The sequence below is a fragment of the Polypterus senegalus genome, chromosome 12 (assembly GCF_016835505.1).
Source record: "Polypterus senegalus isolate Bchr_013 chromosome 12, ASM1683550v1, whole genome shotgun sequence".
Classification (NCBI taxonomy): Eukaryota; Metazoa; Chordata; class Cladistia; order Polypteriformes; family Polypteridae; genus Polypterus; species Polypterus senegalus.
Window position 1 is genome coordinate 14,706,643 of NC_053165.1, and position 17,274 is coordinate 14,723,916.

At 42.9% G+C, this 17,274-nt stretch overlaps 1 protein-coding gene across 4 annotated transcripts in view; it reads right to left on the reverse strand.

The window, feature by feature from the left end:
• Positions 1-17,274, reverse strand: part of uba7 (ubiquitin-like modifier activating enzyme 7) — a 289,490-nt gene that overhangs the window by 15,721 nt on the left and 256,495 nt on the right. For all 4 annotated transcript variants that reach the window (XM_039770998.1, XM_039771000.1, XM_039770997.1 and 1 more), the window contains one exon: positions 1,241-1,345. In XM_039770998.1, coding sequence (XP_039626932.1) covers positions 1,241-1,345 — 105 coding nt within the window. The remainder of the gene's footprint in view (positions 1-1,240; positions 1,346-17,274) is intronic.

A 17,274-nucleotide genomic window follows, 5' to 3' on the forward strand; every position in this document is an offset into this window, starting at 1 on the left:
TCTGCATTAGCGACTAAATGATTTTGTCTTTCTTCTGAGATTTCGTTTTGCAGATGTGCTCACCTCGCTTATGTATTAGCGGCTAAGCGAGTGACTCTTTCTTCTGTGGTTTTGTTTTATCGACGTACTCACATCGCTTGTATGTTAGTGGCTACGCGACTTTGTCTTTCTTCTGAGATTTCATTTTGCCGATGTGCTCGTCTCGCTTCTACATTAGCGTCTAAGTGATTTTGTCTTCTGAGATTTCGTTTTGCCGATGTGCTCATCTCACTTGTGTATTAGCGGTTAAGCGAGTGACTCTTTCTTCTGAGGTTTTGTTTTGCCGACGTGCTCACATTGCTTGTGCGTTACCGGCTAAGCGACTTTGTCTTTCTTCTGAGGTTTCATTTACCGATGTGCTCGTCTCACTTGTGTTATTAGCGGCTAAGCGAGTTTTCTGTTTCCTTGGAGGCGGAGTCCTTACCCTGACTCCACCTCTCATTTCCAGGCCGGACAGACAGACAGACATACAGACACACACACTTCCACACGTATATGTTTATATATAAGAGAAGAAGGGCAAGAGATTACACCCTTGTGATGAAGAACAAACCAATAGGTGTCTTTAGCAAAAAAGAAACAGAAAGACTTGAAAGTTTTTCAGGCCACATCAGCTGACCCCAAAGTGGGATACGAGGGGTCGAAATTACTTCATTTCACAAACCTTTGAAAAAATAGGGCTTGGTGATATAGGCATGCAGAGTGTCATTTTATGCTGCCTCGAGGGACTAGGGATTTAGTCCACCACAGTCTTAGGGAGCTCAGACATGATTCTCACTTTTTCAAGTCTGCAGGAACTTTCTTCACTGTATAAATAAAACAGGGCAAGATCCTGTTTGTACTTTTGATGCTTAAGTACACTTAATATTCAGATCCTTTGAAACTTGAGTATTTTTCTCAAAGACAACTTCTACTTTTACTTGAGTCCATTTCTAGAAAGGTTTCTCCGCTTTTACTCAAGTATGGCTTATTGGGTGCTTTACACAACACTGGAAGGAACCCACCCTGGACTGGACTGGATTCCAATCCACGGGATGGCACACACACACTCGCAATGGTCCGGTTTAAAGTCTGGGAAGACAACTGGACTACCTGGAGAAACAGCCACATAGCCAAGAAGAGAACATGCATGCTGTACACTGATGATGACCACGCCAGGATATGAGCCCACCATGAACATGGTGATGAACAACTACAGTACCTTGACGTGACTCAGAAGCTCCTCTACCGTCATCTCTGTGCCATCTCTGTAGCCTTGGACAGCAAAGTGGTCCCACAGAGTGAATGTCCGATCCAAACCGGTAACCTGAGGAAACAATTACATTTTTTGTTAGTTAAATGCTTAACAATAATCAAAAAATAAAAATCGGGAGTGGTCTCCCCAAGACTTTCTCGTATACTCAGATATGAGAAAGGATATTTGAGGAGTAAACTGCAAGACAATGATTATATGTTTAAATTATGTACATTAAAGAACCATCAACAACAAATCATATCAAATTAATAATATATTGAACAATTATTATAAAAGTAAAGTTGAATAAATCGGACTCTGCAGCTGCAAGAATAAAAGGTAAAGTACCACTTTTGGTTAATGGAAATATCCCAAAGGTTGATAGAAAACTACGTTTTGTACCTAATACTTGTAGGCAAAATTCGGTTGACCTAAATGACAGCGTACACAAGTTATTGTGTTTACATACTGTTGGAAATCAATTTCACAAGAGACACAAATACAGAGTTGGGGAATTGTCCCCATATAACATCCGGTGATCTTAAGAAAATTGGAGTTGCAAAACGTGATCAAAACCATAACAGTTGATAATACATAGTAGATGAGGTTGAGTATCTAAAGAAAATGGCAACGGGAAGGAAGTACTGATGGAAATGACGTCATGACTGCACGACTGGAAGTGACGTCATCATGAACCGACTGGAAGGGGTGTCACCGGAAGTGATGTAGGCGGAAGTGACATCATCAGGTAGGGTCAGAAAATGATGTCATCAGGGAGCTTCTGGAAATGATGTCGTCTTCGGGAGTCGGATGTGGAAGGAATGTAATGGAAGAGGAGCCATTTTGGGAATCCAAGACCCGATTTTATCCCTCGCAATCGTTCACTCATCTCTGGGCTTGTTGGCTGCCTCCTAAGCGCACGTGTGTGACAACACACACGTACAAACACAGATAGACACACAGACATAATTCCAAAAATGGTCTTTTTGGTCTCCGGGGGGTCTAAAACATCAAGATTCACCAAAATCTCGAAATGCAATTTTTGGACGACTACAATATTTTCCCTGTACTTCGTATATGAGAAAGTAAAACGTTAACACGGTGAGGTGAGGAGATGATTTGAATTTAACGGGTGGTTCTTCCCAATATCTTATTGATTTGTTTTCAGACATTGTGGCTGCTGTCACTGTTACCACTACCATAAGGCACTATAGGCAAACAGGTGATCGTACATCAGAGAAAGAATATCACAATTGACCATCCATCCGTTATCCAGCCCACTTTATCCTAGCTACAGGGTCATGGGGATCTTTTGGAGCAAATCCCAGCCAACACAGGGCTCAAGGCAGGAAACAAACACCGGGCAGAGCACCAGCCCACCGCATTATCACAATTGTTTGAATTGTAAATGACTTGCAGCAGACAGAGGCTATTTATCTGTTCTCATCCTCTTAGATCTGAGTGATTTGATACCATTGATCACAATATTCTTAGAAATCGCCTTAGTCAATGGGTGGGCATCTCTGGCAGTGTCTTAAATTGGTTTGAATCCTACCTGGCAGGTAGAAAATTCTTAGTTGTGGTAATTATACTTCAAAGACTCTTTGCTCTTTTCGATTTACATGCTTCTGTTAGGTCAGATTATCTCGGGGCATAACGTGAGCTACCACATCTATGCCAAAGACATACAGCTTTATTTATCAATAAATTATAATTATCTGCTGTTATGCACCTAAAATCTGGAATAGCCTGCCAATAGGAATTCGCCAGGCTAATACAGTGGAGCACTTTAAAACACTGCTGACAACACATTACTTTAATATGGCTTTCTCAGAGCTTCATCTTAGTTTAATCCTGATGCTCTGTATATTCAATTAATTATCATTATTATTCATGGTGACTCCAAAATCCATACTAACCCCCTACTTTCTCTTCTGTTCCTTTTCCGGTTTTCTGTGGTGGCGAACTGCACCACCACCACCTGATCAAAGCACCGTGATGTCCCTACATTGATGGATTAAAGGCCAGAATTCCACATGACCGTCATCATCAAATTCTTCCATGATAACCCTAAATACCATGAGGACTGATTGAGGTCATTTATGTTAGGCAGAATGCCCAGAGGGGGCTGGGTGGTCTCGTGGCCTCGGTACCCCTGCAGATTATTTTTTTTCTCCAGCCGTCTGGAGTTTTTTGTTTGTTTTTTCTGTCCTCCCTGGCCATCAGACCTTACTTTTATTCCATGTTAATTAGTTTTCCCTAATTTTAATTATTTATTTTGTCTTTTTTCTCTTTCTTCATCATGTAAAGCACTTTGAGCTACATTGTTTGTATGAAAATGTGCTATAGAAATAAATGTTGTTGTTGAATAATAATAATAATCTCTCTATTATAAAAGAAAATCTTGAGATGAGATGAGACTGTTGCCAAGAGATTTTTTCAAGTCCCGTCCTCTTCTCAACCATTTCTGGTTAATGGCCCACGCCCGCGGTCCTCTCACCTGTCATTGGTGTGAATGCTTTTGTCTGACACAGTTCCTGCACTCTAAGCTGTTATAATTTTTTATATTTTCCTCACTTTAAGTTCCCAATAAAAGAAGACGTATTATGTCCAAATCTTAATGAAGAATTTCATCCCGAAGGGTTATCAACAGAAGAACTGAGTACACGGGCAATCCTAGCACTGAGAAATGAGGAAGTCAAATGAATTAACAAGAAAACTGTCAATTGATTAAATGCGATATTGATGAAAAGTTAATCCAAAAAATTGTTCTTACTGAAGTTTTACAGTAAAAGTGTAAATGTAAAAAGTATTTGCATGTTAATTTCAAAGGACAGAGCCCCCTAGTAGTAATAAAAGTAATTTGAATAATAAAATTGTAGATCAAAAAGCCATGCATAAAGAAAAAGCAACTACAGTGTCTCATCTTCCATCCATCCATTTTCTAACCCGCTGAATCCAAATACAGGGTCACGGGGGTCTGCTGGAGCCAATCCCAGCCAACACAGGGCACAAGGCAGGAACCAATCCTGGGCAGGGTGCCAACCCACCGCAGGACACACACAAATACACCCACACACCAAGCACACACTAGGGCCAATTTAGAATCGCCAATCCACCTAACCTGCATGTCTTTAGACTGTGGGAGGAAACCGGAGTGCCCGGAGGAAACCCACGCAGACACGGGGAGAACATGCAAACTCCACGCAGGGAGGACGCGGGAAGCGAACCCGGGTCTCCTAACTGCGAGGCAGCAGCGCTACCACTGCACCACCGTGCTGCCCTGTCTCATCTTATATACTGTAAAATATCATATACTGTAAAAACTGAAATTTTCAGAACTCTATGAAGAATGGGCTATTCATAGACATCCAGACGTGACAAAAGCAGAGCTTGGACGAGGAGTTACGCTACATACTCCATCAGATACTCCCTGATCTTGTGGGTGATGTACACAGTGAATCTGCCAGACCGTAGGGACCACTGTGACACGGTCAGTGAAAGACAGCTGGTCATCGATCACCACCCCAAGGTTGCGTACTGACTTGGTGGGTGTTAGTATTAATGGAGCAAGCTGAAAAGGGATTGGGTGCTGAACAGATGGACGAGTCGGGATAACAAGAAGGTTCATCCTTGCTGGGTTGAGCTAGAGGTGACGTTCCTTCATCCAGGTGGTCATGTCAGTGAGATATGTCGAGATTCTGGCTGTGGGAGCAGCAGGTACAGCTGTGGAGCATTGGCATAGCACTGACAGGGGAAACACCATTAGGAAACAGAAGCTTTACTTGATATACCATTCTCGGCACTTCGTAATTAGAGTGGAACAGTACAATTCTGTCAATGTTGTTTTCCAATATGGTGGTGCAGTGGTAATGACTGCTGCTTCACAGATCCTGCATTTGAATCCCATGCTTAGTTGCCTTGTCTCTGATAACATATTTTCTACCATGTTAACCCAAGCAGATTTTGGGATTTGCTTAGGACCACACAACTGAATCTATAGGAGATTTCCCACCGCAGGAACTTTGTTTTCAGGAATCAATGAGTTTTTGAATGATGCAGGCCCTGGGCCACTGGTGCTCCTCGGACGTGTTTGTGTGTTGTGCTCCCACCGCACAACTCCATATGTTCAATCTCTTTTTGCTGTTCCATTATTTCACTGATTAATAATTTACTTTTGTAAGCAGTCATGAGATATTTACTATCATTTTTTGAGACTTTTGAATTTTAGTACTTTCATAATCTCTAACCTGCTCTGCATGCGTATCGCGCCATCGTTTTTGAGCCTCTTTATGATGTTCTACCTTGTCTTCTACTCTTTGTCTTTTATTTCCGACCCCGCTTGGACCGGCTAGGTTTTCAATGACACTTGTTCTGGGCTGATTGTTACTTTCCTTATTTTCTGAATTTGCACTTATTGTTCTTTTTTGAATTCTTTTCTCTCTAACGCTTTTGGGCCTCTTTTTGACATGCGGCCACATTGAAGGAAATGAGTAGATTGTATGTCTAAAAATACTGTCCAGAAACATAAACAAATTTAAATGTGTAAAACGTAAGAATTTACAGGAGCTGAGAGAGCGCATGAACTGTGTCTGACAATACACACGAATAAGAAATGATTATACCGTGTGCGTGGTTGTAAATGTTTGAGAGGAGGGCAGGACTTTTCAAAATCTCTTGTCTCATGAGACTTGAAATTATCTCTGAGAATTTCTTGTTGCAGGATTTCCTTTTATAATAGATAGATAGATAGATAGATAGATAGATAGATAGATAGATAGATAGATAGATAGATAGTTATAAAGTATATACCCCCTTAGGTGTCTGTGTGGCCAATTGTAGTGCCTCACAAATGCAGCTCCTGTGCTTCAGGCCTGAGGCTTAGCGTTATCTGAATGGCACCTGCACGTTCTCCACATGTTCTTCTATGGCTTTCCTCTCAAATGTCAAACACATGCTTTATAAGTACGGCGTAGCAGCTCAAGTCATTCTTCGCAATGCCAGGTGAGTTGCCTCGCTCAGGGGGACATGCATGGGCAGATGTGTGTACCGAACGGACACGTTTGTGTTATAAATTCCACTTTGTCCTTGTGCTGACTTGATAAAAACTGAAATAATGAACCACTGGAGTTGAGCAAATCGTAACGATTCTGATCTGCCCCTTGTTGCTTTACATTTCCAGCCCTCATTCCACACACAAAGGTAAAGAGAGCGCCTTCTATCACCTGTCTCCATCATCAGGGGTCTTGAATTTCATAATTGTTTTGTTACGGTGGTGTGTTTTTACAATAACACCATCAGGTGAGCCCCCCTTAACTGATAACAAGCAGCCTCTTTCTGTTTGCAGTGCTTTTGAACCGGCTGAGGTTTTCAAATTTTGTTACCAGGAGATCAAACACTTCCAAAGTTTTATTTACACTCTGGAGGTCCCCCGTCAGTTGTCTAAGCAGAAGATGCTGGTGCTTTATAACACAACGAGTCCACATTAAAGATTAGACGTTAAAAAAGGGCGCATTCAATTGCCAATTGTTAAATACAGAGACCCCCAGGTGGCAGGTGCTGCTGTTTATTCGTGTCAATAAAAGTCTTAATGAATTTGTCAATGATAACACATTAAATCCTGTTTGCTCTATTGGCAGAGTGCGCATTGTAAACAAATAGACAAACGATAAGCGATTTTGGGCAGGACTTCAATAAACACGTCCATCCGCCAGCTGTCCAGCTGTCAGCAGATTTGCACACAATCATTAGGCACCTTTGTTATCAAACTGAAGCGAGCCGTTACGGTTTTACTGTAGTACACTAAACGTCGGCTGCCACCCTGCACACTTGTTCACTTATTACGTGTTAATCCACAATTTGTCCCAGTGGCACATATTGCAGCTCGATGACAGCTGCACAAGCTTAATGTGCCGTCTCAGCACACGTTTGTAAGACTTTGACATCTTGTTCTCGGCTGTGCCGCAGCGGAAGTTGATTAGGCAAATTAGGAGTAACACGGAGTTCACTGGGGTGGCACAGCAGTGATTGCTCATGCCCATCTGCTTTTAGGATCTGAGTTCAAGTCCTACCAAAGTCACTACCTGGGTGGGGTATCGGCTTTCTCCAGGCACTCTCTTTGCCTCCCACTGCCCAAAGATGCACTGCTTACACTAAACTGGCCTGCAGTTCATATAGTGGCACTTCTATCAATGGCTGCTTCTCATGTTGGACCTGGCAGTGCGGGGATTAGATAGATAGATAGATAGATAGATAGATAGATAGATAGATAGATAGATAGATAGATAGATAGATATTTGTTTATGGTATAGTAGGCAGGATTACATAGATAGATAGATAGATAGATAGATAGATAGATAGATAGATAGATAGATAGATAGATAGATAGATAGATAGATAGATAGATAGATAGATAGATATTTGTTTTTGGTATAGTAGGCAGGATTACATAGATAGATAGATACTGTAGATAGATAGATAGACGCCTCCCTTTGAGTGTCACCTGCTGCCTCCCGACTCTGACTACTCAGGGTAAGGTAACAGGCTCCTTATATGCTGGGCTTGGAAAAGCTTTTAATGACCTGGAAATACTTGTGGTGAAAACTTCAAGGCAGTCCTCCCTTGACATTGCATCCTTGCCACACCCAGGGACCCCAAAAGGGCTCCACTTCTGCACTCTGTTTCCCATGAACCCTTACAGGTATCCAAGATGGGCCACTTCTAGCGGACCAGTGCCACATAACGTATAGGGGAGTGGAAATGATCCTGGCCTATGGCTTCTGTTTGTCCCTCTCCTCGAACCTTCTATCTTTGTGGGTGGTCATGACATTGTCCAATGGGGATGCCCGTCTGTCCTCCATAGCTCTCATAATAGATAGATAGATAGATAGATAGATAGATAGATAGATAGATAGATAGATAGATCTTTGTAGTATAGCATGCAGGATCAGATGGATAGCTAAATAGACAGACAGACAGACAGACAGACAGACAGACGGACGGACGGACGGACGGACGGACGGACGGAATGATTGAGTATCTGTGAGTGGAAATGACCAAGGTGGATCTCCCTTTTTAAAAGTACGATCAACTCTCTATTAAGGAACTAAGTCACCCAGGGGCCTGTGGGGGTCTTAATCCGGCCTTGGTTGCATGTTAGGTGTGTTTGAAGATATCTTGTTGTAGACTGGAATGCCATGTAGGCCTGGTTCCTGCCTTGTTATCTAATGCTTGCCAGGAAGTTTCAGGCCCAGGTAACCATGAATTGGATGGACACATTTGGGTGGCATTGTGGTGATTATTGGAGCCTAAAAGCATTGGGGAACAACGCTGGGTGATGCTAAACTGACCTGGTATGAGTGACAGTGCTTGTGATGGGCTGGATACCCATCGAGGATTGGCTTCCCATTCCACTTAATGCTACCAGTATAGACTCCCATCCCTCATGACACTGCAGAAGGATAAACAGACTAAATGGCTGGATGCTTTGAAATTTTCCAGGTTCCTTGCATTCACCTAGTGCCTGCTATAAACACCATGACGTCTCAGTGATAAACTGGTAAAACTCTGAAAGGGAAAGCAAGACCAGCTTGAGAGGAGTCTGCATGTGACACAGAACTCTCCAGAACTGACTGCCTATCAGGCATTGTCAGGACTCAGCGGGCACTGAGGGCACAGTGACTTGTTGACTCACTCGTCTCACTCTTTTGACTACACCTTTACCTGGATGATGATTACATGATTTTGGCCCGTGCTTTTTATTTTCACTGTCTGGCACTTCATTTGTTGTCTTCTGAATCAGACAGGCTCAACCCAGTGAGTTATTAAGTATTTTATGAATTTTTAAGCACTTATTCCAGGCACAAGGAATGAATAAGTGCTGGTGAAGAGCCAATTCATCACAGTATACACACGGTGAATCCAACTATACATTATCTTAACCTTGTTACTTCTGTGTTGGGTCACCGGTGGTCAGACGTTATTGTGGCTGCTCGGTGAGACTAGAAACGCTAGGTAATCATTGTCTGTGAAAGGCAGACAATCACAGAATCTAGAGAATATCTCCAGGGATACGAGGAGAACATGAAAGTGACACACTGAAAGTTGCTGGGCTAAGAATTTAGAATTTTGAGGCAGTCCTACTAACCTGTTTGCAATACGAGAAACTCACTAAAGTCAGGTATGACCTGTAAATACCTCAACAATACATGGGATACAAGTGTGTGTGTGTGTGTGTGTGTACATATACAGTCTATATAAAGTATTCACTGGCTTTATTTTGTGTTTTATATTTGTCATTACTTTAGACCACTTTGCAGAGATCCATTTTCACTTTGACAGTAAAGAGTCTCTGTTCTGTTCTGTTGAAAAAGCCAAATCCCAGCAAGCACAGGGCACAGGGCAGCAATAATCTCTGGACATGACGTCAGTCCTGAGCATGATTAACACACACTCACACACTTATCGCGTACACTACAGCCAATTCAGCGTCACCAATGCACCTAACCATAACAAAAATCAGCAAAACAACATTTTTGTCATTTGTCATGAATGACCAACTGTCACTTTTGAGACCCCCATAGTTCTAATAATCTCATGGCATTCCCGGACTGAGGCTTTACACTCCTAGCTGAAAAGCATACAAGGGCTGCACTCTCCTCTCCTCTCCAATCTAAGTAATTATCCTTTTGTCTTCTTTCTCTCGGCTGAGGCCTGTCTGAACTTGCGGACCCTGCCTGACACCTCATTGTAGCTAAGAGTAGCGTCAGCACACGATTCAAGGACAAAGAACATGAGCAACATCCCTCCATCCGCAGGACACGTATCAGGGAGCTGAAGGATTTCAAAATATGCCTTTCTCTAAAGAATGACAACTATTCATCTATTTACAGGACCTCCGTAACACATTTTAGAAGATGATAATATTTACTTCTGGTGTTTAGGAAGACTTCCCAACAAGGTCCATGAACTGAACTTCCATTTATAACCTGTCTATGCAGCAACAAAGCAAATCTTTGATCGGCATTTTTTTGGTTTCATCCCTACCTTCTTCTTCTTCATCTTTTTCCACTTTTATGTGGGTTTGCCTGATCAGCCTTCTCCATACAACTCGGTCCTGCACCTCCTTGCCAGAGAGACCCTTTACCTTCAGATCTTCTTCTACTTTATCTGTCCACCTGCTCTTTGGCCTCCCTCGCTTTCCCTTTCCTTGTACTTCACTCTTTTGCCCACATATTCCTGGTCTCTCCTTATCACATGTCCATTCCTCCTCAACCTCCTTTCCAGTGCTTTCTTAGATGTTTCTCCCATTTTGTTGTACCTCTGATGGTCTCATTTCTTATTCATTCTTTTTTTGTAATTCCACACATCCATCTCAAGATTCTCATTTCTGCCACATCCAACTTCTTCTCCTGTGTTCCTTTTACTGCCCGTGTCTCAGCTCTGTACATCATAGCACCATCTTAAAAACCTCACATTTAAATCTCGCCTTAATTCTTCTATCACACAATACTCCTCATACCTTCTTCCAATTATTCCATCCACACTGCACTCTTTGGACTATCTCTGCATCTAATTTTCCATCTTGGGCTACCACTGATCCTAGATATTAAACGTATTCACTAATCTCTCTGCAAGCTAACTTCTGAATCCTGACTATCATTAAACCTCTTATGTTCTGGACTCTTCTTCCTGTTTATCATCAATCCTCTATCTTCCATGGCCCTTCTTCGTTCTCCCAACTTCCTCTTTGCTGGTGCTACACAGCACAATGTCATATGCAAAAAGCAGCACCAGAGGTGGACAATCCTGCCACCGACCCCCAAGTTCTCCATGTAAGTCGGAGGACCTGCTTGCAGACTAACGTCATACCCGGGATGAAGCAACTGCAGGGTAAGGGTGGTGGTGGCAGCATTGGGTGCCCATCATGAAATGTCCCCTTCTCCCCCTCCAGTTGGTGCCCTTTTAGCCAGAAGGTCATTCCACCACAAAGTGCTAAGTAGTGCTTCTTGGGGGTCTTTCCTGCCCACTGCTGTCAGGCAATTCAATGCTACCACCCGACACGCTTGTTAAGTTTATTTATTTATTGATCGATTGATTGATTGACTGGCTGTATTATTTGTCTGTAACCTTGTTTCTATGTTTTTGCTGGTGTATTCATCTGAATTTCCACATGGGATTAATAAAGTTTCTCTAATCTAATCATATATTGAATTAAAACTATTTTTTATGCATGTCCTAGAATGTAGAATTGGGGTCTCTTCTGAGAACAACAAGTGATGATCTGCTGACCGAGGCTCCATTTCGGTTCATTTTAACTGTGCGTGGCCCAAGGGAAACACATGGTGAAATAGCCACGAACATCTGGATAATGGAGTCTCAGTGTGACGTCCTTGAGAGTGGAGCTGTACTAATAATGGCTTCTTTCAACTCGTCCGTGTGGCTTGGTTTGGTCATACACAGGACTCAACATTTTTTAAGTTTGGCTAAAATGAGGATAATCAGCACAAATGGTTTTCTCATGACCTACTTCAACTTCGAATGCCTTTGAGATGAAAGACTTGTTCCTGTCAAATTACCGAGCTATGACACAGAATGCATTTAGCTTCTAAAAAAACTTTACAGAGTGTGCTGACTAACATTAAAAGGGCTAAATAAATAAATAAATAACAAAGAGCAAAATAACAGCAAGGACCAAGTGGCTCTGCTGCTATGATTCATTTCTCGAAGCCACATGACTCCCATTACTTTATATTTTGTGACACTCTTTTGCCTTAGGACATTTGGAATGATTTTAAAGTTCAAGTTAATGTTATCATGTTATTCATTATGAAAACTGAAAGTAAACAGGCAAGAAGGCATCCAAAGAGGTTTCTAAATGTTATAAACATTGTCTGGTGGCCTGCCAAACATCCACCCATCCATCCATCCATCCATCCATTATCCAACCCGCTATATCCTAACTACAGGGTCAAGGGGGTCTGCTGGAGACAATCCCAGCCAACACAGGGCGCAAGGCAGGAAACAAATCCCGGGCAGGGCGCCAGCCCACCGTGGGGCACACACACCAAGCAAACATCAAGCACAATTTAGGATCGCCAATGCACCTAACCTGCATGTCTTTGGACTGTGGGAGGAAACCCACGCAGACACGGTGAGAACATGCAAACTCCACGCAGGGAGAACCCGGGAAGTGAACCCTGCCAAGCAATGGCTGCTAATTATGCCTTGGTTAAGGTCGGTAAGTGGGCTTGACAATGCATGGATGGAAAGATGGTCGGGTTGAGGGCTATTTTGTGCCATACTGTGCCATGGAGGAGAAGAACATTTCCCTTAAGCTTGGGGCACATTACACGACTTCTAGTCGGAGGGGATGTCACACTTAGTGACTGCATTGGCTGATCTTGTCACCTTGAAAGTGTCAAATTACACGACTAGATATCACAGGGGATGACAGACTACATGACTATATGACGATGTTCCAGCAGAGCCTCACATTTTCAAATGTTAAATGCTTGCCGTATGACAGACAGTAATGTAATCAAGCTGGTGCTTGATGACTGCTTTCCAGGTAGGGCGAGTTCAGCCGCAGTCTCAATCCCTATGTTTTTTTTCCTATTTTACATTCTGTTGTGGTCCATAAAACATGAGCCATCATTACAGACGAGTGTGTCTTCTGTTTGTGAGGTCTAAAACTCTCGTGTTTCTTATTCCTCATTGCTAGGTTCTGTGGCCTTGAGGGCTCTTTGGTTGTCATCTCTCACCTCCACACATGTCAACCCCTAGGACTCAAGACAGAATTTCAACCTATTTGATGTTGTTGGGGTCTGACTGAGTCACTGGGGCTGTCATGCTATGTGACTTGGAGTCATGGGGGTACACTGTGATGGCTTCTGACTCGCTAAGATTATGTAAATGAAGTTTGTAAAATCGATTACAAAATTGTGTAATATGATGGGGCCCTTAGTTGAACCTCATTACAAAAGGGTGAATATAGCATGGCTCTTATGGCAACGAGGGGGTCAGCGCCAGTCGAAGCCCATTTAGAGTCCTAGGCAGAGTGGACGATTGTTGTCTCTCGTTGTCTACAGTGGGTAGTCAGTATTGTAAGACTTTGATGACCTGTGTGTGGGGGGGGTCCCACTTGGTGTTCAGAACATGCACCCGTCCAACAGCACAAATTCCACCCCCTTTGTGCATATGCCATGGACGTTAAGGAGAACACACCCCTTGATGTATAGAGCTTATGCACTTTTACTTTCATAAATGGTGCCGAGCAGGTAATGGCACCCACTTAGTATAATCAGAGTTTGATGGGTGGGGGGAGATCCCCTCTTGGTGCTTGTAGCTCCTGCCCCTTAACTTTCATAAAAGGTGCCCCTTAGAAGATGGCACCCTAGATGGCCGCCTAATGGATTGAGCGGCTCTGGAAGAGTTACTAATGTGACCCTGCCATTTAACGTTTTGTTTCTTCTGTCCCCAGCCAGGTAAGCCGTGACTCAGATGAACAACAGTGATTAAACTCCAGCCCACCTCCATCCCAATGTCTTCTTTTCTAATTCAAATATGGAGTCAGTCTTGTAGGGCATCGGTGTTGCCCATTACTTGCTTCAATTTTTCCCTTTGCTAAAACAGCCATAAACAGTGTTATACATCCCAGAACCATTTTTATGTTGTTTATTTTGCCTTATTTGCACAACAGATTAAAAAAATACAGTATATTGGCTTATCCATAAACATGTAACCTTACAATATAAGAAATATTTGAGAGTAGTGAAGTTTTCAGTTAAAAACGAGTTGCAAAGTTATAATTTTATCAGTGGAAAGTGTTTGGATGTAAAATACTTCAAGTATTCCAAGTCGATAAAAGCCACCCTCACAAAAATATAACCAGTTGTACAGAACGTTCACACCATCATTGGAAAGGAAATGAGCAAAAAAAAAAAGGAAATAAAAGAACTGAAAGAATAAGTTTCCAGCGGGTTACCCATGGCACACTGCGTCTGAGCAATTTGGCTCTACAAAGCGCGATCAGCCCCCTGCCACAGACAATTAGTGCCACGCTATGCCAAATTAGTTTCCTGCTGTAGATGATGAGCCCCCTGTAAGCAAATGGCCTTCAGCCACACTTTCTGCACAATGCCTGAAAACAGCAGCAGTCGGTATGAGGCAGGAGCAGCAAGATGGGAATCCATCACTGCATACTCACGAAGACAGTCGCGGACAAAGGAGCAATTAAGAAGTGACAGTTGATTTGTGGGCTGAAACTGGAGCCCCGACAGAAACGTGCAGGAACATTGGAAGAACATGCAAATGTAGGCAGACACTTGGGATAAGAATTATGCCTGGGGCGATACTCCCTGTTGCACCACCGTCAGGCACTGTGGTGTCCATTCATTCAGCCATTTTCTAACTTGCTTATCCAGTTCTGGTTAGTAGGGGGACAGAGTCTGTCCTGAAGCATTGGGGCGCAAGGGAGAAGTCCATCCACACTGACTCACAATTCAGAGTTGTCAACTATTCTAATGTATCTAATGGATGAATCTTTATATTATATTATATTATATTATATTATATTATATTATATTATATTATATTATATTATATTATATTATATTATATTATATTATATTATTAACCATATATTTTTAACCAGATTGTTTAATGGAATCTTGGAAAGTGAGAGGATGCCTAAGGAGTGGAGGAGAAGTGTACTGGTGCAGATATTTAAGAATAAGGGGGATGTGCAGGACTGCAGTAACTACAGGAGGATAAAGTTGATGAGCCACAGCATGAAGTTATGGGAAAGAGTAGTGGAAACTCAAGAAAGTGAGGTGATGATTAGTGACCAGCAGGATGGTTTCATGTCAAGAAAGAGCACCACAGATGTGATGTTTGCTCTGAGGATGTTGATGGAGAAGTTAAGAGGAGGCCAGAAGGAGTTGCATTGCGTCTTTGTGGACCTGGAGAAAGCATATGACAGGGTGACAAGAGAGGAGTTGAACAGTGTACCCAAGGGACAGAAAGTGGTGATTGGAGACGGATTTCAATGGACATGTTGGTGAAGGAAACAGTGGAGACGAGGGGGTGATGGGTAGGTATGGTGTCAAGGAGAGGAATGAAGAAGGTCAGAGGATAGTGGATTTTGCCAAAAGAATGGACATGGCTGTGGTGAATACGTATTTTAAGAAGAGGGAGGGACATAGGGAGACGTACAAGAGTGGAGGAAGATGCACTTAGGTAGATTACATCGTATGCAGAAGAACTGATCTGAAGGAGATTGAAGACTGCAAAGTGGTGCCAGGGGAAAGTGTAGTTAAGCAGCATAGGATGGTGTTCTGTAGGAAGACGTTGGAGATCAAGTAGAGGAAGAGAGTGAGGACAGAGCCAAGGATCAAAAAATGGAAAGGCCGTTGGTCCAGATGACATGCCTGTGGAAGCATGGAAGTGTTTAGGAGAGATGGCAGTGGAGTTTTTAACCAGATTGTTTAATGGAATCTTAGAGTGGAGAAGAAGTGTATTGGAGATGATATTTAAGAACAAGGGGGGTATGCAGGACTGCAGTAACTACTGGGGAATAAAACTGATGAGCCACAACATGAAGTTATGGGAAAAAGTAGTGGAAGCTAGGTTAAGAAGTGAGGTGAGGATTAGTGAGCATCAGTATGGTGTCATGCAAAGAAAGAGCACCACAGATGCAATGTTTGCTCTGAGGATGTTGATGGAGAAGTTTAGAGAAGGCCAGAAGGAGTTGCATTGTGTCTTTGTGGACCTAGAGAAAGCACATGACAGGATGACTGAGAAGAGCTGTGGTATTGCATGAGGAAGTAGGGAGTGGCAGAGAGGTACGTAAGAGTTGTACAGGATATGAATGAGGGAAGTGTGACCGTGGTGAGGTCTGCGGTAGGAGTGATGGAGGTGGGATTACATCAGGTATCGGTTCTGAGCCCTTTCTTATTTGCAATGGTGATGGACAGGTTGACAGATGAGATTAGACAGGAGTCCCTGTGGACTGTGATGTTTGCTGATGACATTGTGATCTGTAGCGATAGTAGGGAGCAGGTTTAGGAAACCCTGGAGAGGTGGAGATATGAGAGGAGAGGAATGAAGGTCAGTAGGAACAAACAGACAGAATACATGTGTGTCAATGAGAGGGAGGTCAGTGGAATGGTGAGGATGCAGGGAGTAGAGTTGGCGAAGGTGGATGAGTTTAAATACTTGGGATCAAAAGTACAGAGTAATGGGGATTGTGGAAGAAAAGTGAAGAAGAGAGTGCAGGCAGGGTGGAGTGGGTGGAGAAGAGTGTCAGGAGTGATTTGTGACAGACGGGTATCAGCAAGAGTAAAAGGGAAGGTCTACAGGACGGTAGTGAGACCAGCTATGTTATATGGGTTGGAGACGATGGCACTGACCAGAAAGCAGGAGACAGAGCTGGAGGTGGCAGAGTTAAAGATGCTAAGATTTGAATTGGGTGTGATGAAGATGGACAGGATTAGAAACGAGGACATTAGAGGGTTAGCTCAGATTGGACGGTTGGGAGACAAAGTCAGAGAGGCGAGATTGCATTGGTTTGGACATGTGCAGAGGAGAGATGAGGGGTATACTGGGAGAAGGACACTAAGGATAGAGCTGGCAGGGAAGAGGAGAAGAGGAAGGCCTAAGAGAAGGTTTATGGATGTGGTGAGAGGGGACATGCAGGTGATGGATGTAACAGAGTGAGATAAAGAGGACAGAAAGATATGGAGGAAGGTGATCCGCTGTAGCATCCCCTAACGTGAGCAGCCAAAAGAAGAAGAAGAAGAAGAAGAAGCCTGAAATTCTTTCTTAGATGATACGTCCAAAAACGTTATGAGGGACGTTTTGTATTTTCATTGGAAACAGTGAAGGTGGGAGGAGTTGTAATTGGGCATTAAAAAGTTGTCATGATGCTGGGAGAATAACATCGCTAACGAAGGTGATTAAGTAGAAAATGTATTTCATTTGTTTTTGAAATTCTTAATAAA